This window comes from Drosophila mojavensis, unplaced genomic scaffold (assembly GCF_018153725.1).
Source record: "Drosophila mojavensis isolate 15081-1352.22 unplaced genomic scaffold, ASM1815372v1 contig_74, whole genome shotgun sequence".
Taxonomy (NCBI): Eukaryota; Metazoa; Arthropoda; class Insecta; order Diptera; family Drosophilidae; genus Drosophila; species Drosophila mojavensis.
The window spans coordinates 17,133,305-17,153,811 of NW_025318899.1; the positions used below are offsets into that span (position 1 = coordinate 17,133,305).

Here is a 20,507-nt window from a genome sequence, read left to right on the forward strand (position 1 = left end):
TAAAATATTCAGAAATTTATTTCTTCACATAAAATAAATCGTTATCAGCAAAGTTCCTCAAAGGAAATGAAAAAATTTAAACAATGTGCACTGCTTTTAATTTCTGTCATTATTTATATTACTTACCGATTTATAAACAATTATTTGAATCGTCCAATTCCATTAACTCGCAGCGAATATTTAGCACATCAGGCAATTTCGGAAATTCGTCAAAGACCATAAATCTCTATTTATTTTTTTTATTTATTAGACATTAGAGATAATTTTTGTCTTCATTTGATACACATTATTCGATTTGTGAATTGGATGAATATGTTAAAAGGCTAGGTGTTAATACCCAGAATTAATTCCAAATGTGGAGTATGTACCAGGACCACTGCAGTTTCTATTCTAAATATCTCTGACAAAAGTTTCCTATACATTAGTGCAGCGTTCATTCTCAAAAATGTAATTAAAAACTGTATTTTATTTTGGAAAAGAAATATTTTATACATGTTTATAATATTACAACACGTCCAGCAAAATATGCATTTGTATTGTCTTTGATTAAAAATATAAATGGACGGTTTATCAGAAAGTCCGTGTATATAACAGGTACGATTGCACTAATAGGAACCAAGATTGTGCCTGAAACAATTAACTTATCACTAAAAGATTTTGAGTCATAAATGTAGGGATACAAACCTTGGGAAGCTGAAGCTTCAGTGCCATTTTCACGAACCTCGATTGTGGCCTTCTGAAAGATTTCGCTCACCATTATGGGAGTTTGAGAAATGGAGGAGAAATTAGCACTATTCTGGAATATATCGACGATGCCTACACTTTTAAAAATATTAGTGAAACTCGTTTGGAAGTCCAAATTAAATTTCGGTAATTCAACGTGGAATGCTCGGCTTTCTGTTGGTGATATGTCTTTGAGGGTTACTTTATGCAATTTATTTTGTATTCCCTCGAAGCCATTCGGAGTTCTAGGCAGTAGAATAAGCATGGATATCTTTGAGTTCATATAGGGTATCTCTAAAGCATCTGCATCTAATATTTCTACATATTTGTAGTTATAATAACCATCATTTACCATTGTGTCCACTAATACTTCACTCGAAGGCGTATAAAATGGTTTTTGTTTCGTGAGACTCGGGTTAAATGGATGTCTCCAAAATCCTTTAAAGTAAATGGCGCTGATGAGCAATAGTTGTGTGTTGACATCTACGCCTGAGAGAAAACTCTGAATTTTGTCATTGGTTTTTTCAGCCACCCAGCGGTTGATATTGTGAACAGTTTCTGGATTTTTAAAATCTACTGATTGAACTTCGGAATTAAAAATCTGACGTAAAGCTGCTTGATACTCATCCAATATCTTTATACTATCTGCAGCGAAGAGGGTATTCGCCTTATATAGCTTTGCACTTTCAGATTCGTCAGTGTTGTTAAGCGGGACAAACTGATCGAGTTCGTTCTCTGTAGTGTTTTCAAATAGCAGAACACCGAGCTCTTCTTGAGTGTGGCCGGCTGCTCCTAGGAATAGTTGAAAGAGGCCGTCGATCAACAACTTAGGCGACACAACAATATTTGGCTGTAGCGTCCATTCCAAGGTTCTTCCAAGTAATTTCATGGCAATGTCGTTCGCAAAGGTCCATTGAACAACACACGATAGGCACAGGAGCACAAACACTGGGGAACAGGACAACTTCGTCATTTTGAAGGGACTGATCTGAACTGATTTGACGCTTACACCAGTTGGTCTTTTATAGGTCTTGTAGCGATAATTCATTTGGGACGGACAATTAATCGACTAAAAGGCATTAGATATCGTGGGGTTTCCAGCACAGATGCCCTCATCGCGAGCTGTGATTATATAATATCCGATTAAAAATGAGCGATACTAATTACATTAATTATCGTTACGTTAAATGCAACATGAGCATGTTTTAGTGCAAATAGTCCGACCCGTTCAGTTCCATTTATTAGATATGGTCATCGTTATGTAAGTTGTATGAAGACATTTACAAAAGAAAGGCAGTGTGTATAATGGTTTTGTGAAGAAGTATGTAACAAGCAGAAGGAATCATCGCAAACCCCACAAAGTATATATATTTTTGAACAGCACGACGTGCTGAATCGATATAGCCCTGTCCGTCTGTCCGTCCGTGCGTCCGTCCATATGTGTGCGTCGATCTCAGAAGTTATAAGAGCTAGAGAGCTGAAATTTTGCTTGCATGCTCGTGTGTACCATATGCAGTACGAGCTTATCATATTTTTTCGATAATAATCGAAAAATTGATTTTATTTTTTCAGCCAAATTTGAACACTTTTACACCTAGAGACTTCAGATTTACTGTGTATATATAGTTGATCGATACGATTTTGTTATTTACAGAATTTGGATATGTGTGCATAAAAACAAGTGCAGAATGAGTAGAATATCAGCTTAGAGGGTTCAGGGTATCTCCTAGTCGAGTAGTCTCGACTGGAGCCCTCTTACCTGTTTTTAAAATATAACTAATTGGTTTATGGCTAACTGATTAACAGAATGAAGATTCAACTGATTCTTGTACGGCTATTTAGTCTTAGAACAAAAAGTTTTTGTAGTTATGAAAACCTGAATTTGTTTTTGGATTTTTATATATATTTCTTTATTTTATTTATTTATTTATTTTATTTATTTTTTTTTGAATTGAAATTTCTCTTGTTATATTTTATTTTTGACTCAATATAGTTTTGATGTTTTTGCAGCTCCACTGCTATAGCTAAGCTGCAGCTATATTGTGAATTCAAAACTTACATAAAAAACTGAAGCACAATAGTCATATATCATATTATTATGATAGCAGAAACACTTGACTGGTCTGGCAGCCTGTCTGTTAGTCTGTCTGCTTGGGTCTGATAAAATAAATATAGTTTTGCCTGCAGAAATATTGTATTTCAATTGAGAATTGAGCAGCGAGTGCAACGAGCAAAATCTGAGACGTAATCAAATCATATGAAAAAGCTAAATCGAAGATGAATTCAAAATCGACGGCGAGACAAAGTCGACGTTCGAGTAGACGTTAACATTGACGTTGGCGTTGGCGTTGAGGTTGACGTTGACGTCGACTTTGACGACGATTTGCAGTTTGGGAAGGCTATAAAAAAGTCTTTGCATACTTTTGGGGATGGCGGATTTGCGCAACTAATGCGCCTGTTGTTGTTTGTGGCTTGTCAATGGTTATTGATTGTCTGGTGTCATGTGTGCCAGCCGAAGGGCCACAGACGATTGAAAGCAGGAGGCCGAGGATGAGCAGAGGCAACGTCTAAGCTGGCATGTAAAGCAAGACGGAAGCTTTTAAGATATTTTGTTCCCCTTCCGCAGTCAATGGCATTTGAAATGTGAGCTGAGATCCTGTTGTGTCTGTGTGTGTGTATGTGTGTGTGACTGTTAGCATTTACATTACAACAAAAAAGGTTTCCATATCATTTTTTTTCCTGTTTCCAACTCTCTAAAATCTGCACATGAAAAGCAAACGCATTTGCAAATATTCAAACATGAAATCGGCTTGGCAAATCCTCAAGAGCTAAGCAGCGTATCACAAACGGCTCAGCTCCATTTAAAGTGACATTGGGCGAGAGGAAAGCGATGAGCGAAATACAGAGAGAGAGAGAGAGAGAGAGAGGGAGGGAGATAGAGAGAGAGGGTGGTGCACAGTTGGCTGACAGTTGGACATGCGGGAGCGTGAAAACTTTAACAAAAACTTTGTCATAACTTGCTGAATTAAATTTGTAAAAGTCGAGCATTGAGCTTGCAGCGATAGAAGCTTCCCCTTATGCCCTCCACCCCCTCTGCACGCTCACGAACTTTGGCAAATGGGCATTGCTTAGTTTTGGGCGTCGATTGCGATATGACAGCGCAGTTGGTTGCACTTTTCTAGGCTGCCGGCTTCTGGCTGCTGGCTGCTGGCTGTTGGCTGGTTAGCAATTGCTACCCAAAACGTTAACTATCGACGCTTTCACTCGCACTGCTTTTGTCTGGCTGAAAGTGTTTAGAACAATATTGCATAGTTGTTGGGCTGACATGGCAAAAGAAAAAAGGTGCAGAGCTGAGTGCAAGAATGTCGTCCCGTTAGCCCAAAATAATGATCACATATGCTGCCGACATGGAAACTTTGCGAGCCACTCACACACACACACACATATATTAAATGCAGTGAATCCACTTTTGTAAGCTTACCTTGTGATCGAATTTACTGCTTGCTTACAGCTTTAATAATTACAGTTATTGTTGGTTGAATTGGATATTTTGTTGGCTTGAGATGTTACTTAGCTATGCCATCATTAGAATGCCATTATATATTCATATATTGCAAAGGATTTGATTTATTTATATATTGGAAGTTAGAGTTTATACAAAAAGTCGAAATCGTTTTTATTTTATTATTCTATTTATTAATTTATTTCATTTATATATTTGTAAGTGTGTAGAAGATAGAAAATGATTAATTACGAAGTGTTTATTATTATAATAGGAAGTGTATCTTATAAATCAGCTCGAGTTGTCAAATGCGACCCTTCAAATTTGTGAATGTATACGATTTGAGTTCTTATTTATTTATTTTATATAATTAATATTGAAATGTGAATGATTGTACACATATTCACTTTTATTTCTTAGACGAATCCATGGCGTCATGATTAGAGAGAATGTCTGCCTTAGACATGCTATGAAATGTGTGTGAAGGGGAGTAAGGAGCGGGTGTAGAAGAGAGTGAATACCGGCTGGGCGTGACTCTTCGCATTACGCTCAGTTATCAGTAGAATCCTCAGGTTTAATACACGTTGATGTGCTACTTTGAATGATCACTCCAGTCGGGTTTATGGGGACCAATTACCGTATCGAAATCCACAATAAAGTCAAGGCTTAGTTGAACAGTTGACATGTCCCAGGGCTGCACAGTTGCAGTGATTGATTTGGACAGTCAAGCCAAAAAGTTTCGGTCTGCAAGTTTTGGCTTGTCAAGCGAGTTAGTTAGCTTCTTCATATTCGGCATGGCAATTCCGCAACAATATTCAACTGAGTGCTCAAAAGTGTCTTCGAGTATGCGTTGATTTGCAGTCGCTGGCCACAAAAAGCACATGCCAGCCCAGTTCCATTCGTAATCCCAATCCCGATCCCAATGCCAATGGCGATGGCGATGGCAATGCGCGCTTCGTTTGCTTTGCAGCCGTTTTGCATGAATATGCATGAGCAGCTACAAGCCATCAAAACAAACCACCACAAACCACTTGCACACTTGCTGTCGAGGGTAAAGAGACAAAAAAGAAATGAAGAGAAAAGCAACTAGCTCTAGCTATAGTTGGAGTTGCTTTAAGAGCTGAAAGATGCGCGGTGTTCTCTGGGCGTTGCCATACGATATTTAACCGCGTGACTAACGAGTCTATCGTTGATGGCGACCAGACTCGAGACTCCACACTCCACACTCCACTCCACTTCAGTTCGCCACACGCCACATCACAACATGTGAACAGCACAGCAAACTAAACCGATGCCAATGGCAGCCAGCATGGCGTATACTTGACGTCCGGTGCCCGTTATACGTTGTCCGTTGCTCGACAACTTTGCTGCTGCTGTTTGACGTGTTGAGTTTAATTGGAACACTCGACGACGTTGCTTGATGGCCATGTTGCTGGTGATGTTACCATTTTGCTGTGGCTCGGCGCTTCAATCGTGTTGTTGCATTAATTAATGCAGTCGCAAAAAAAAAAAAAATAAATAAATAAAATAAAATAAAATGAAACACACTATACTTATATAAATATATAAATTTTTTTTATTTTATTTTTTTTTTTTTTCGGCAGCACAGCAGCCTTCCTCTGTCGCATCTCTGGCCAACATCATTAAAGCTGTTGCGTTTGCTCAAATCAAGGCGTTGATTGCTGTCTTTTAGGGTGGACCTTCACGTATGTATGTGTCAAATGAGCTTTAGATGTGCTAGAAAATAATTCATAAATTTTAACGAGCGAGATAGAAGCCTTTATAGTGAGAGTTTGAAGCTATCACGAATTACTTGTTTCCCCCCCTCAAAACCCATCAAACCTATAATGGAGCGTAAAGAGAATGTTGAATGCAAATACCAAATATACTTGTAATAGAAAATGCTTTGTTGTTGTGGGAAACTCTCGCAAGTGTCAGCCAATGTCTCTCTCTCTCTCTCTCGCTTTGTCTATCTTCTGTCTGCCTCAATTTTTGCTTTTATAGAGTCATGGGCTGTTGTAGTTGTTGTTGTTGTTGTTGTGTATTATGTTGCATTTGCAATGCAAATGCTTTTGTGCTTTTTTCCTGCCGTCGTTGCCAACACGACAACGACAACAACAACAATAGTAACGAGTACATGCTGCCGCTGTTGTTGTTACTTTTGAATAGCTCTTTATTTCCTTACTGCGGATGCCATAGTGCGTGCATGTGTGCGCCTAGCATTTCCTTTCAGCTGTTTATACTTCTAATAACAATTTTCCATCATTTTATGCATCGATGCACAGGCACAGTCCCTTACTTACACACACACACACCCACAAATGCTATAAGAGGAGCACTGAATCATGAGATGCAAGCATAATTGAAATGTGCTTCACTTCAATGTCATTTCAATTGAATGAACATGAACAATTTAGCATGAACAAATTTTATTTTAATATATATGTTTTTATTTATTTATTTATTTATTTTTAATTTTTATTTGGCAGCATTTCTAAAAGCAGTTCTCATGAGCTCAAACTGACTCTTCGATTAGATTTCCAGCTATTATTGCCATATAAGACAAATCCCTCCTGTTGGATAATCGTGAAATTTAAACGATCGACAGAAATAAAACGAATCATTTCTCGACTAGATGTCATTTGTTTTCCAATGTTAATGTCATATCACATTATCAGGAACTGCACCTCCTCCACATAACCCGGTTATGTTATTTAATATTAATGTTAATAGCATAGCCCTTTGGGCTCTCCGGTAAGCACTTATTATTTTACTGACTTTACTTTGACTCTGTGCACAGAGCCATCTTTCTTTTCCGTTCAAAGTGAATCAAAAGAGAAATAACTAAGAGATGTGTATATTTATTTATTTTTTATTTCAACTTATAAACGCCAATGCAACTATTTTCTTACATATCCAATGCGTCCAGCTAAAAAAATATTGAAATTATCCTTGACAAAAAATATAAACGGTTTAAGTATATGAGCGGTTGGCAGACCTTTAAACTTTATGTTTGCAGCTGAAATATTCAAGGAAATCAGATAAAGTTTATTTCATCGAAAAATAAAAATATAGAGACATACCTCTGTAAGATGCGGCTTCGGTATGCGTCCCATTCATCATAAACTTTGTTTTCTGTATGAGATCATGCAGAAGTATTTTTTGTCTCTTATTTGTTTCCATTGGTCTTAGATTGGCAGAAGTTTTAAATAGTCGAGTGATTCCCAAATATTCAAATATGTTTTTGTAGTTCTGGGTAGTTTGTATGCTAAAGTGCGGCAATACCAGTTCGAATAGTCTTGCTCTGACTGGTGCAAGTTGCGCCATCGTTATTTCATGTAAATTGCTTTCAATAGTTTCAATATCACTGTTGTCTTTTGGCATCAGGATCACAAGATTCATATTGCCTTTCGTAAAAGGTATGGCTATGAGGTCTGCATTGATCTCTTTTAAAAAAGAGAATCTCAAGAAAGCCCTGCTGATCGTTGCGTTTACTGTAAAATTAGCTTCAACTCCATCGAGTAATTCTGTATTAAATGTTGCATTTATGGTACTTGGACTTGGTAATGATAGAGCTCCATTATAGTACAAGGCACTGAAAATCATAAGCTTTGCGCCTAAGGGAGTTCTACGTATCATATGTGTTATACGGTTGTCGGTATTGTTTGCCACCCACTCATTGATAACCTTAGCAGCAGCAATAGGGTTCCTAAAGTCGACTGTTTTATAGTCAGTAGAAAGTAGATCAATAATCATGCTGGTATACTCATCAGTTAATTCAATATTCTCGGACCCAAATAGACCTGTGGTCATAGTTAATGCACCTGCTAGATTTTTAGCAATGCGAGCTTTATTCTTCTCAAAGGCGTCGAGTACCTGAATCTTTGTCTTGCCTTCAACTTTTAGAAATTTCGAGATTTCACGTCGTGTCTGGCCACTAGCTCCCAAATATATTGGATAAATACTTTCGATCAGCAATTGAGGCGACATAACAAAATTGAGCTGTTTGGTCCTTTGAAGAACTGTTCCAATCACCGTCGTGGCTAAGTTGGCCAGGGTTAATTGAAGGAAACTTGTTAGTAGGAGCACAAACAGGGGATACCGACAGAGCTTCGCCATTCTAGATAAACTGTTCTGGACCTTACATCCGAGGGTCTTATATGGGTTCTGGGAAGATAATTCATTAGACTCGCATTATTCCGTTATATGTCATTACATTTATGATTAGCTGCGGTTATATAAAGGGAAATTACTGTAAATGGAAAATCAGTGTTTTGATGCAATAAAATCGACGAACAGACAGGGCGGGGCATACCAAAGTAATTCTTATACATGGCAGTCCAGATTTTTTGAGACTTTTTAAAATTGAAACAAATAAGAATGCACTTGACTTCGAGATCCCCTGAAGCCCTTGAAGAATTGATAATCCAATATATTCCAATTATTTTCATAAACAATAGACTGTTGACTGCGCTTGGGATGCAGTCTATTGGTAAGTGTTGAAAACGGAAATGATTGACAAATATAAGACTATAATCATTTATTAATTAATTTATTTTTATAAATATCCAACGCGTCCAGCCAAATAAATATTGTAATCATCTTTGACTAAAAATATAAATGGATGTCTTACATAAACGCATGGCATGTTTCTATTTCCTGTCCAGCCAACTGAAAAAGTAAAACAAATCAGATAAAGGATATTATTTTAAAATGGAAAGGGAGAAGACGAAATACAAACTTCTGCCAGATGCGGCTTCAGAATGCGCTGCTTTGTTAGTAAATTCAGTTTTCTGTGTGACATCTTCCAGATATACGCCTTTTTTATGTCCTGCCATTGGTTTGAGACTAGCAGAAGATTCAAGCATTCCACTGATATTAAAATATCTAAAAATATTTCTGTATCTCTGAGTAGTTTTAATGGAGAAGTGTGGCAATATTAATTCTAATAGTACGGTAGATCCCCTTGGTGGTTTCAGATCCGCCATCTTGACTTTATGCAGGTTTTCTTCAATTGATTGAAGATCATTCGGAACTAGTGGCATCAGGATCAAGAGGTGCAGGTTGCCTTTGGTATAAGGTATGGCTATGATATTTGAATTAATTGCTCTTATGTAATAGTATGGTAAGTAAGCTCTAGAGATCGTCGCATTTACCGTATATTTGTACTCATCTCCATCGAATAAATTTGAAAAAAATGTGTAATTTATGTCTCTCAAATATGGCAACCATAGAGTTCCACTAAAGTACAAGGCACCGAAGATCATGAGCTGTGCGCTTGGGGGAATTCTAGTAATCAATTCGGTTATGTGGTTTTTGGTATTGTTTGCCACCCACTCATTGATAGCCTTAGCCGCAAGAGTAGGTTTCGTAAAATCGACGGTTTGATAATCTGTTTTAAGTAGATGATTTAACATATTTTTATACTCATCATATAATGGAACCTTATCAGAGGTAAATAGACCCATGGCTATATTCATATATCGAGCGATAGTAATTCTATATCTTTCAAAATCCGATACTGCTTGTACCTTGGTTTTGCCACGAAGTTGTAGAAATTGCGTGATTTCACGTAGTGTCTCGCCACTAGCTCCCAAATACATTGGATAAATACTTTCGATCAGCAATTGAGGCGACATAACAAAATTGAGCGGTTTTGTCCGTCGTAAAACTGTTGAAACTACCGTCGTGGCTAAGTTGGCCAGGATCAATTGAAGAAAACTTGTTAGTAGGAGCACAAACAGGGGATACCGACAGAGCTTCGCCATTCTAGATAAACTGTTCTGTACATTATATCCGACAGTCTCATATGAGTTCTGGAACGATAATTCATTGGTCTCGCATTATTCCGTTTAATGCTATGTTTTTTAGCTGTAATTATGATTAGCTGCAATTATATAAGGTTAATTATAATACGCTACACCCATTAAAACTGAGAAATCAGTGTGGGTTGGTATTGATTGGTTTTGTATGTTGCAAACAAACAGGGGTCTGGCATACCCCCTAAAGCCTATATATATCGTGCTCTTCTTGTTTAAGCAGGCCAAACTGAAAAAATAAAACAGTTCAAGCATTTTTTGACTATATCAAGAATTTACTTATTATTTTATAAGCCCAATGCGTCCAGCCAAATAAATATTAAACTTGTCTTTGACTAAAAATATGAATGGATGAAGTAAACTGATGCGTGCCAAACCATTGCTTCTGTGTAGGCTTGCTGGAATAATAGAGCAATTCAGATAAATAATATTCCTTTAAAGAAGAATGTGAAAGTGACACCAACCTCTGCCTGATGCGCCTTGAGAATGCGATTTGAACTGTTTAAATTCAATTTTTTGTATGATGTCTTGCAAAAATGTTTTACTTCGATATGAAATCGTTCGATCGTCGTGTATATATTCAAAAACACTTTTGTAGTTCTGGGTAGATTTTACGGTAAAGTATGGTATTATCAATTCGAATGTTTTTCTTTTCTTTGGTGCAAGTCGCGATACATTTACTTTATGAAGGTTATTTTCAATAGTTTGAATATCATTCTTTTCTTTCGGTATCAAGAACACAAGTTTCACCTTGCTCTTGATATAAGGTACAGATACGATGTCTGCATTTATTTCTTTTAGGAAATCGTATTGTAAGCGAATTTTAGTCAACGTCGCGCTTACATTGAAGCGGGATTCTGTTCCACCGATTAAAGTTGAATAAAATGTTTCAGTTATTTCTTTCGGATTTGGTAATGATAGATTTCCGTTAAAGTACAAGGCACTGAAAAGCATAAGCTTTGCGCCTAAGGGAGTTTTATCAATCAGATGTGTTATATGGTTGTCCGTATTGTTCGCCACCCACTCATTGATAACCTTAGCAGCAGCAGTAGGTCTCTTAAAGTCGACCGTTTGATAGTCAGTATTAAGTATACCAATAAGTATGTTTGTATACTCATCAGGGATTTTATTTTTGTTGGACCCAAATAAAGCTGTGGCCATAGTTACTGTTCCTTTTAAAGATTGAGCAATGCGCTTTCTGTCACTCTCAAACTCCGTCAGTACTCGGAGCTTTGTTTCGTCTTCAATTTTTAGAAATTTAGAGATTTCACGTAAAGTATCGCCACCAGCTCCCACATAGATTGGATAAAGACTTTCGATCAGTAATCGGGGCGACATAACAAAATTGAGCGTTTTAGTCTTTTTGAAAACGGATGCAATTATCGTCGTGGCTATGTCGGCCAGGGTCAATTGAAGAAAACTTGATAGTAGGAGCACAAACAGGGGATACCGACAGAGCTTCGCCATTCTGGACAAACTGTTCTAGACCTTACATCCGAAGACTTATATGGGTTCCGGAAAGATAATTCATTAGACTCGCATTATTCCGCTAAATGATATGCCATTTAGTAGTTGTTGAATTCCTGTGGTATCTGTATCTGTATCTGTATCTGTATCTGTATCTGTATCTGTATCTGTATCTGTATCTGTATCTGTATCTGTATCTGTATCTGTATCTGTATCTGTATCTGTATCTGTATCTGTATCTGTATCTGTATCTGTATCTGTATCTGTATCTGTATCTGTATCTGTATCTGTATCTGTATCTGTATCTGTATCTGTATCTGTATCTGTATCTGTATCTGTATCTGTATCTGTATCTGTATCTGTATCTGTATCTGTATCTGTATCTGTATCTGTATCTGTATCTGTATCTGTATCTGTATCTGTATCTGTATCTGTATCTGTATCTGTATCTGTATCTGTATCTGTATCTGTATCTGTATCTGTATCTGTATCTGTATCTGTATCTGTATCTGTATCTGTATCTGTATCTGTATCTGTATCTGTATCTGTATCTGTATCTGTATCTGTATCTGTATCTGTATCTGTATCTGTATCTGTATCTGTATCTGTATCTGTATCTGTATCTGTATCTGTATCTGTATCTGTATCTGTATCTGTATCTGTATCTGTATCTGTATCTGTATCTGTATCTGTATCTGTATCTGTATCTGTATCTGTATCTGTATCTGTATCTGTATCTGTATCTGTATCTGTATCTGTATCTGTAGAGCTTTAAAGAGATATTCCTGGTTATTCCAGCGCATGGTGCATCTGTTTATAGCTTGAGGGCGTTGCATTGTCGCCCATGTTTTCGTTGGGCTTGTGTTCCTTTTTATGGCAAAGTAACTGAATGACAAGCACACAGAACGCACCACAACGCAGCGCAATGCAAACAAACATCAGCTCTGAAATAGCTGATGGAGTAGTTGCTAGTTGCAAGTGTTTGTTGTTCTTTCGGTTGCCATTGCCGTTGCATTCCATTAACATTACAAATGTATTCATTGTTCGCAACTGTAGAGCAGCAGCGGCAGCAGCAGCAGCAGCAACAACAACAACAACTGCAACAATGACGCTATTTTACGCCGCATTATGCGAAAATGTGGCAAGTGATAGAAGGGATAATGCCTGCTCTATGCTGGCATGGCACACGCTCACGCAGCAGCGACAATAGCAACAACTGCAACAAGAACAACAATCAAGCGACGCAACAACAGTATGTTTTTTTCCGTTCTTCTTATGCGCAAGTGGCTTTATTATTTGTTTTTGCATACATCGCTAATATGCCAGCAGTGTGTGTGTGGGTGGATGTGTGTGTGTGAGTGTGTGATGCTATATCGACGCTGACAGTCTGTCGAGGCGGAAGAGAACATGCAATGCCTAGACACAGATTTCATACTCTAACAAGGCTGCTCTATATATGTAAGTATATAGAGTGACAGAGAGTGAGTGAGATAGAGAGCGAGAAAGAGAGAAAATCGGACAGAGATAAAGAAAGACGGATAGAAACGAAGGAAGGAGGAAAGAGAGGGAAAGTATATGTTGGAGAGAGACAGAGACGCACAGATTTTTAAAGGAGAAGTAGATAAAAACAAGACCAGAAGACAGTGAGATCGACGGATAGAGGAATGTACACCAAAGGTTGCCTACGTTTTATCATTATGGATATAGACTATTTCAAGCAGACGTACACTAGCTGAGTTACTCGAAGAAAGTGCGAAAGAGAGAGAGAGAGAGCGCGAGAGACAGTCTCGCAGACATAGTTTCACCCCGCCCACTTACTCCGCCATTAGCCCGCCCGCATTGTCACATTGACAGTGCTCAATTGGCTGGACCCATAAGAGGATAGGGTATTAATAGCAGCTACGACGGCAAAATCACAGCATGTCAAATTGTTTTCCTATTATTGTTGCCATTGTAGTCGCTGTCATCGCGCGCGTGTGTGTGTGTGGGTGTGTAGATGTGTGTGTTGGGTGTTGTTGATAAAGCTGATGTTCTTGTTGGGCTTATCGTTATTTAAATTAGCATTACAATGCATTCATACAAACAGCTACAGGCACACGCATGTCTGCCATATTGTTTTGGAAGGCGAATTGCAATTGTGTGTGTGTGTGTTAGTGCGTTGGTTTTTTCATTTCTCTTAAAGGCCAACAACAAAATAGGTTACGCGCTTTTCAGCTTCTGTCACCCCTTTTTGTGTGTTATTGTGGCAGCATTTATTAAATTTTTAATGAAACAAAAGTTGCGACACTGGCGATTGACAAGCCGGCGACTTAACTGACTCTGTGAAACGTACACATGGCGTATGTGTGATTTACTTTTATTTGCTCTACTCTGCCCGCCTTTATTTAGACTGTTTACCATGCATGCACGTTCACAACACTTTATTAAAATTTAAATGAGTTGAAAATATGATGAAAAATTCAGCGAAAATGTGTCAGTAGGACTACATCGAAAAGTTAAGCATGTTGAAGTTTATTGCGAATCAGATTGATATGATATAACTACATATGCATAGACTTCAACTTTTCAACACTTTCAGCTAATGTCATTGGAGCACACTCAGAATCTGCTCATGTGCCGCAATCCAGCTCAGTATGGAGAAAGAGAGAGCTAAGCCGGCTCAGGTTTAAGTCAATACAAACAAAGTGCTAAACAATGTATGTGAATGTATGTGTATATGAACTGTTCGTAGCTAAGGTTTAAAATGCATTTTAGATATAAAATAAATTTCATAGAAATAGCTAAAGTATAAAATAGTGAATAGAATAAACAAAGTGCAGATAGATTTGGAAACGATTTCTCTGCGAGTTAGGGAAAAGAAAACAAAAACAAAATGAATGAAAATAAAGACATTTCATACATCATTGAGAAATGCTAGAAATGTATTATAAATTTTACACAACGCTGGCAGAGAGATGTGCCTGAACGACAATGCAAGATGAATAGGGTCTTCAGCATTTGCCGCGTTTTTCATTGAGAACATTTTTTAGTTTGGCTAAGAGAAGCGATACGCTTGAATGGGAAGCAAAAATCTACTTTGATGTTATGCAATCGTGCGAGGCTGAGGTGAATGGATGGCATCAGCACGGAAGGTAGAGAGAAGGAGACAGAGAGAGAGAGAGAGAGAGAGAGAGAGACACTGTTAGTGTTTTGGCCATGGCTTCTGCCTGGCTTGCTGCGCAGACAGGTGTGCGAAATAACTGGCAAATATTTTACAGCTGTCGCTTTTTTGTGCATGTAATTTAGCATTTATTTGTTTGCTTTTTTGCCAAATCACAAGAGCACGCAGAGTTGGGAGAGAGCGTATTTCGACAGTTCGAGTCATTGCTCAGGCTTCATGGCCGCCTTGTACAATTATTAGTTGACTTTGACATTTAAAGAATGATTGCATCAATTATGTTGCCTCACATGGCGTGTTGCCTTATCAACCTACTACACACTGTTATGTAAGATCAACATCTATTTATATAGAAAATATAATAGGCTAGCATTTTGCAGTCCCCTCCAACTGACTGCTTAATACTCGCTCAACCTCTGAAAAAGTAGCAAAGCTCAGCGCAAAATGAATGAGAAATTTCAGTCAACTGTGATTCGCCAGCCAAATTTGTACATCTCTATATAACTCCATAAACCCAAAATGTATTTAGCTTATAGCTGCGGTAAATCCTTGACTTTATGTTTTAGGCAATATTTCATCAAAACTAATATTCTATTTTTCTTTTTCTTTTCCTTTTCATTCTTGGAGCACAGGTTATCGTAGCCGGAAAAGCATTTTGGTTTCTATTAAGCTCTGCCCAGGGTTTATGTCTGATAACCCTGAAGCGATACTTTTGGCAGTTTAAAAAAGATTGTATATATATTTATACTATATATATTTTATAAATTTTTCGTGCTGCTTAAAAAAGAATGAATTTTATTAATGTCATCGACTAAGCGGATTTGTGTAGCAACCTAATCTGGGTTTAATCACTTTATATTAAAATAGAAATTTATTTAATCTGCTTCTACAACTTCTTTAACTATAAATGCTTTCAAAATAAAAAGAAATTTTTTAAAATGGTATTTATATTTTTAAAGATTTTTTTATTGTGGTTTACTTTAAGAAAAGTTGATTTAAAACGTATATTTATTTACATTTTAATATTTGTAAGTTTTTTTTGAATTCATTTATATTTTTAAATAATTTGTCCTACATATCTCACATATCTTACATATTCAAAGAGAATTTATTTAAATGTTGTACTTCATTATGAAATTCTTTGTTTATATTTGTATTCATTTATATTTTCTACAAATTACAATTTTTTAATTTACTGAGCAAGTCGTTATTCAAATGATGTTAGGGGAGTACGATCTAGGTTGGCGTTGTTGCTGGGCTGTGTGTTCTGTCTAGTTGGGGCTCACAAGCTGTGAGCCAAGTCAACATACGAAAATCAACAACACTCGAAACAAACAAATGAAAATAACCTTAAACTAGAGCAGGTAGCTTTCCAGGAGCCAACTCGTTCCAACAGCATCCGACATAAACAGAAACAGAAAACAGCAAACAGCAACACGAAACATCCAAATTGAAACACAGCATGCCCAACACGGACGACGAGGGCGCAAGGCCCTGTAAGCGCCAACGTTTGAACAGCGATGTGGAGCCGAGCGGTGCGGGGCAGACGGATCCGTCGAGCGGTTCGAGCACAGCCGATGTGGCGCGCGGCGAGCCGGAGCTAAGCGAACGTCTGCGCAAGGTAATGCTATGCACCGTGTGCCTGGAGCTGCCCCACCCGGATGATAGCTATCAGTGCACCCTGGGGCACATCGTGTGCGAGGATTGCGTGACCCGCCTGCTGGCCGAGGCGGTGCTGAACAGTCGCGATGCCCAGTGCCCGCACTGCCGCACCCACATTAGCTGGCAGGAGCTGACGAAGAATCTGGCCGTGGGCCAGACGCTCTGGGAGCTGCCGAAAAGCTGCTCGGACTGTGAACAGCAAATGGAATACAAGTCCCTGGCCAAACATCTGAAAACGGAGTGTTCCAAGCGCCTGGTGCACTGCCAGTACCGCTGCCTGGGCTGCACCTGGCAGGGCTGCCAGGAGGACAGCATTCAGCACGAGGCCAACTGCAATTATCTGCAATTGTCGAGCGATGAGATTCTGACCGCACTGGACACCATCGACCAGCTGGAACAGATGGCTGTCCACTCGCTGCGCCAGTGCCATCGGCAGCTGAGTGCCAAGCGGATCTCATATGAGGATCTGGACCTGCGCTGGCCCCTGCACACGTGTCGCCTGGACGCCGAGGTCCGCTTCCAAGCGCCCACCATTTATGTGTTCGAGGAGACCTGGCGTGTGCGCATCCGGCTGGTGGTCACTGGCCCCGGCAACGAGCGCCAGCTGAGCTACAGCCTGAAGATCCTATCATCGCCGCGTGAGATACTCTCGGTGAAATACTTTGCCACCCTGCCGGCGGTATATGTGCGGCCCAAGCAGCTGATGGACGTGGAGCCGGAGCTGAACGAGGCATACTATAATTTGGCCGGCCAGAGCTCCGACTTCAAGCTGCTGCCAATGAGCTGCCCCTTAGCCACTTACCGTCTGCTGGCCATGCCGTGCATGAAACTGCGACTCTGGATGATGTTGAACTAATTACGAAATGATGAACAGTGGAGTTGGACTATTTTGCAAGTTCTTAAACATTTATTAGCATCGTTCGTTGTATGTTATATGTGAATTTATTGCTTCTTATTTTCTTCGATATCCTTGCTGAGCTTGTCAACCCAGCTACTGAACAGCTTGGCGGCGTCCGAGCCGAACTCTTGAGCGCGATCCGAAATCAGCTGTCCGGTTTTCTTCAACTCCTGCATATGAACATATGGGACACAGTCAATAAAACTAGTCAAAACTCAACTCAACTCAGATCATCGATCAACGATCAACAATCTTCGCATTGGTAAAGTAAAGTACTTACGGCAGTATTCTTTTCGTTGAACAACTGCTTCACGCTGTCGACGAAGGGCTGCAGAGCCGGGCCCAGAGAGGGTGCTTCAACGGAGGGTGCGTCACGAGCCACGCGGTGTCCGTTGCAGATCTACGGATAGAACGAAACGAAAAAGAAAAACATGAGAGCTAATCCCAAACAGATGGACACACCCATTGGACTTACGGCAACGAGTGCGACGAGCACGAAGAGGATAGCGATCTTGGCCATTTTATGTTGTTCTGGAAAAGGACTTATAGCTCTGCACAGTCGAAGACGAAGCTGAGTACTGAATTAGCGGCTGGCAGTTCATTTCTAACAACACCTCGTTTTGCGTCTTCTATGCGTCTTCTTTTTGAGACAGCAGCCCGATAGACCCGATAGACTTGGGACCACTTATCAGTCAAGCGTTGAGCCATGTGGTGGTCAGAGGTCAGGGGCGGCATACGGCATGCAGTCGATAGTTGTTTGCACGTTGATTGTAATTTCGTGTATGTGTGTGTGTGTGTGTGGAAACCGGCCACACATGCCACAAGCTCAACTTTTATTTTCATAGAGACCCAAACAAAAACCGAAAAAATATTTGTATATGAGCAAATTGATTCATATTTGTATAACGTTATCAAATCATTTATTGTGAACTAGAACTATATATGTATGTACATATATATACAAAATGGGCAGTCGGAATAGATTTGAGTAACTCTTTTACTTGCCTTTGGTATTTATTTTCTGCAATACATTTAATGTAAAGCAATGAAAAGATAGGAAGGTAGAGCACAAATTTGAATCCACATATAATAGATAAAAGCAAATATTTTTAAATAGAAATGTAGTAGTAATAGTAGTAGTAGTAGAGGTAGTAGTAGTAGTAGTTGTAATAGTATATATTGTAGCAGTAGTAGTAGGAGTAGTAATAGTAGTAGTAATAGCAGTAGAGGTAATAGTAGTAGTAATAGTAGTAGTAATAGCAGTAGAGGTAATAGTAGTAGTAATAGCAGTAGAGGTAATAGTAGTTGTAATAGTAATAGTAGTAGTAGTAGTAATAGTAGTAGGTTTAGTAGTAGTAGAAGTAGTAGTTGCAGTAGTAGTAGTAGTAGTAGTTGTGATAGTAGTATATATTGTAGCAGTAGTAGTAGTTGTAATAGTAGTATATATTGTAGCAGTAGTAGTAGTTGTAATAGTAGTATATATTGTAGCAGTAGTAGTAGGAGTAGTAATAGTAGTAATAATAGCAGTAGAGGTAATAGTAGTAGTAATAGTAGTAGTAATAGCAGTAGATGTAATAGTAATAGTAATAGTAGTAGTAATAGCAGTAGTAGTAATAGTAATAGTAGTAGACTATATAGTAGCAGTTAATGTAGAAATAGTAGTAGTAATAGCAGGAGGTGTGGTAAGAGTAGTATTATTGGACATTCAATACTTTGACAACAATTTAAAGCAAATATTGTGTTTATCTTTGATTAAAAAAAAAAAAAAAAAAACCTGGGTCAGCCGAACAAGTGCTAAGTCGTACTACTATATTTATTGCCGCAGCTAAAAATTGCAGATGCCTTGTTGTCTCGTTCATCGCAAAATATGCAAATGTTTTTAGACCACAAACAAATATGAAACAGTCAGTAACGTGCGACAACTTCTGACTTCATATGACTTTTGCCTATCATATACTTCGCGACTTTTATCAAATTGAATTCACTTCTCAGAATAGTATTATTTTCTCTTTATTACCTCCATTCAATGGAATTGTTATTGCTTACGCCTACATTATACATTTTCATTAATATATTTTGTACATATGTAAAAGGAATTTTAATTTTGTTGCAGGCTCTTCTTATGGTTCTCCAAAAATTTATTGGTGTTGTCAATGAACTCGTTGGCATATTTCTTCATAGCCTCCGTGTCGATTTGAAGATTTTTGAAATTGTTGAATATATTGTTAATTTGAGCGCCAAGCGGCTGGAGTGGATCATTGTTTTGCGTTGTAGCCTCATCGGCGGCGCAGAACTGAAAATACAATTGAGAAACACATACGAGACCATAAATACACTGACTCCAATTGATCCACTTGAGGTGGCATGTGTTTCACTTACCACAAATAGCGCAAAGAGCAGAAAAACAAGAGCGATCTTTGCCATTATTAGGGATTTTTTTTATTTTCAGTGTGGCACCAAGCAGTCAAGCAACGAAATGTGTACTAATAAAACGATGAACCAGAAACCCAAATTGAGGCCTCACTTGAAGAACTTCGCCTCGACATCGCACGTGCTCGACGGCACTTATCAGCTCCGAAATTGTGATCAGCTGTGCGCAGCGAGCATCGAAAGAGATTTAGGGAACTCGGCGTAAATAACACTGGATTTTAATTCCGGTTTTGTTTTTGTTGTTGCTCTTAGCATTTTGCTATCTGTGTAGCAGCAATCAAATTTCATATTAAAATATCAAAGTATTGAAAATTACGAAATTTGTTCCATAAGTTATTTATATTATTTATTAAAGTAAAATTAAATTTTTTATTTCTGATGATGTTCCGTTTAAAAAATGATGTTTCTCCTTCACAATAGTTCCTTCAATTAATAAAATATCTGAAGTGAAGGAGCTGTGTCTGCCAACAAAGTTTCACAAGAAAATTTAAAAAGAAAATATACATACGTAAGCCTTAAAGAATTGAAAATTTGCAATACTCTTCAAACAGACCTCGTACATAAGACTTTAATCAGCTATAGCTCTTTTAGCTAATTATATAAAGTACTACGCCTTGAGGTACTTAGAGCCCAGAGATGTTGGGCTACAACAAGCAAGTAAGGGTGTTGGGAAGTCGACTATCAGCTGGTGCTTTTCTTCACTTTGTTGATTTCATTTTGAGCTTTGCTTAGAGACTTTGTGAATAAACGTGTAGCTTAATAGCTTTCTTTATGTGTTTGTTAGAGTAATATAAAATATGAAATAATATTTATGTAAATAAGAGAAACTCACTCACACTCGCTATTCTG

The 20,507-nt window shown here is 38.3% G+C and overlaps 5 protein-coding genes across 6 annotated transcripts; 1 reads left to right on the top strand and 4 right to left on the bottom strand.

Annotated features, from left to right (window-relative positions):
- Window positions 1–495: 495 nt before the first annotated feature.
- On the bottom strand, window positions 496–1,806 carry LOC6582838 (serine protease inhibitor 42Dd). The gene is made up of 2 exons (XM_002008492.4): window positions 685–1,806; window positions 496–627 (listed from the first exon to the last, which is right to left on the bottom strand). The coding sequence occupies exons 1-2, from the start codon at window positions 1,769–1,771 to the stop codon at window positions 497–499; spliced, it is 1,218 nt and encodes a 405-aa protein (XP_002008528.3). The 5' UTR covers window positions 1,772–1,806; the 3' UTR covers window position 496.
- Window positions 1,807–7,070: 5,264 nt separating this feature from the next.
- LOC26527832 (antichymotrypsin-2) lies at window positions 7,071–8,349 on the bottom strand. The gene is made up of 2 exons (XM_015162613.3): window positions 7,309–8,349; window positions 7,071–7,244 (listed from the first exon to the last, which is right to left on the bottom strand). The coding sequence occupies exons 1-2, from the start codon at window positions 8,342–8,344 to the stop codon at window positions 7,126–7,128; spliced, it is 1,155 nt and encodes a 384-aa protein (XP_015018099.1). The 5' UTR covers window positions 8,345–8,349; the 3' UTR covers window positions 7,071–7,125.
- A 391-nt stretch (window positions 8,350–8,740) lies between these two features.
- Window positions 8,741–10,019, bottom strand: LOC116804373 (antichymotrypsin-2). Of its 2 annotated transcripts, none has more exons than XM_032731561.2 (2): window positions 8,967–10,018; window positions 8,741–8,896 (listed from the first exon to the last, which is right to left on the bottom strand). In XM_032731561.2, exons 1-2 carry the CDS (start codon window positions 9,991–9,993, stop codon window positions 8,784–8,786), a joined length of 1,140 nt encoding a protein of 379 aa, XP_032587452.1. In that variant the 5' UTR covers window positions 9,994–10,018; the 3' UTR covers window positions 8,741–8,783. The 2 variants fall into 2 exon arrangements, with proteins under 2 accessions (XP_032587452.1, XP_043865811.1); XM_044009876.1 differs by lacking the exon at window positions 8,741–8,896 and having other exon boundaries at window positions 9,372–9,617; window positions 9,757–10,019.
- Window positions 10,020–10,298: 279 nt separating this feature from the next.
- LOC26527646 (antichymotrypsin-2) lies at window positions 10,299–11,511 on the bottom strand. The gene is made up of 2 exons (XM_015162615.3): window positions 10,509–11,511; window positions 10,299–10,442 (listed from the first exon to the last, which is right to left on the bottom strand). Exons 1-2 carry the CDS (start codon window positions 11,509–11,511, stop codon window positions 10,327–10,329), a joined length of 1,119 nt encoding a protein of 372 aa, XP_015018101.1. The 3' UTR covers window positions 10,299–10,326.
- Window positions 11,512–16,130: 4,619 nt separating this feature from the next.
- On the top strand, window positions 16,131–17,186 carry LOC6582839 (cysteine and histidine-rich protein 1 homolog). Its single transcript, XM_002008493.1, has one exon. It carries the CDS (start codon window positions 16,131–16,133, stop codon window positions 17,184–17,186), a length of 1,056 nt encoding a protein of 351 aa, XP_002008529.1.
- The last annotated feature ends 3,321 nt before the right edge of the window (window positions 17,187–20,507 follow it).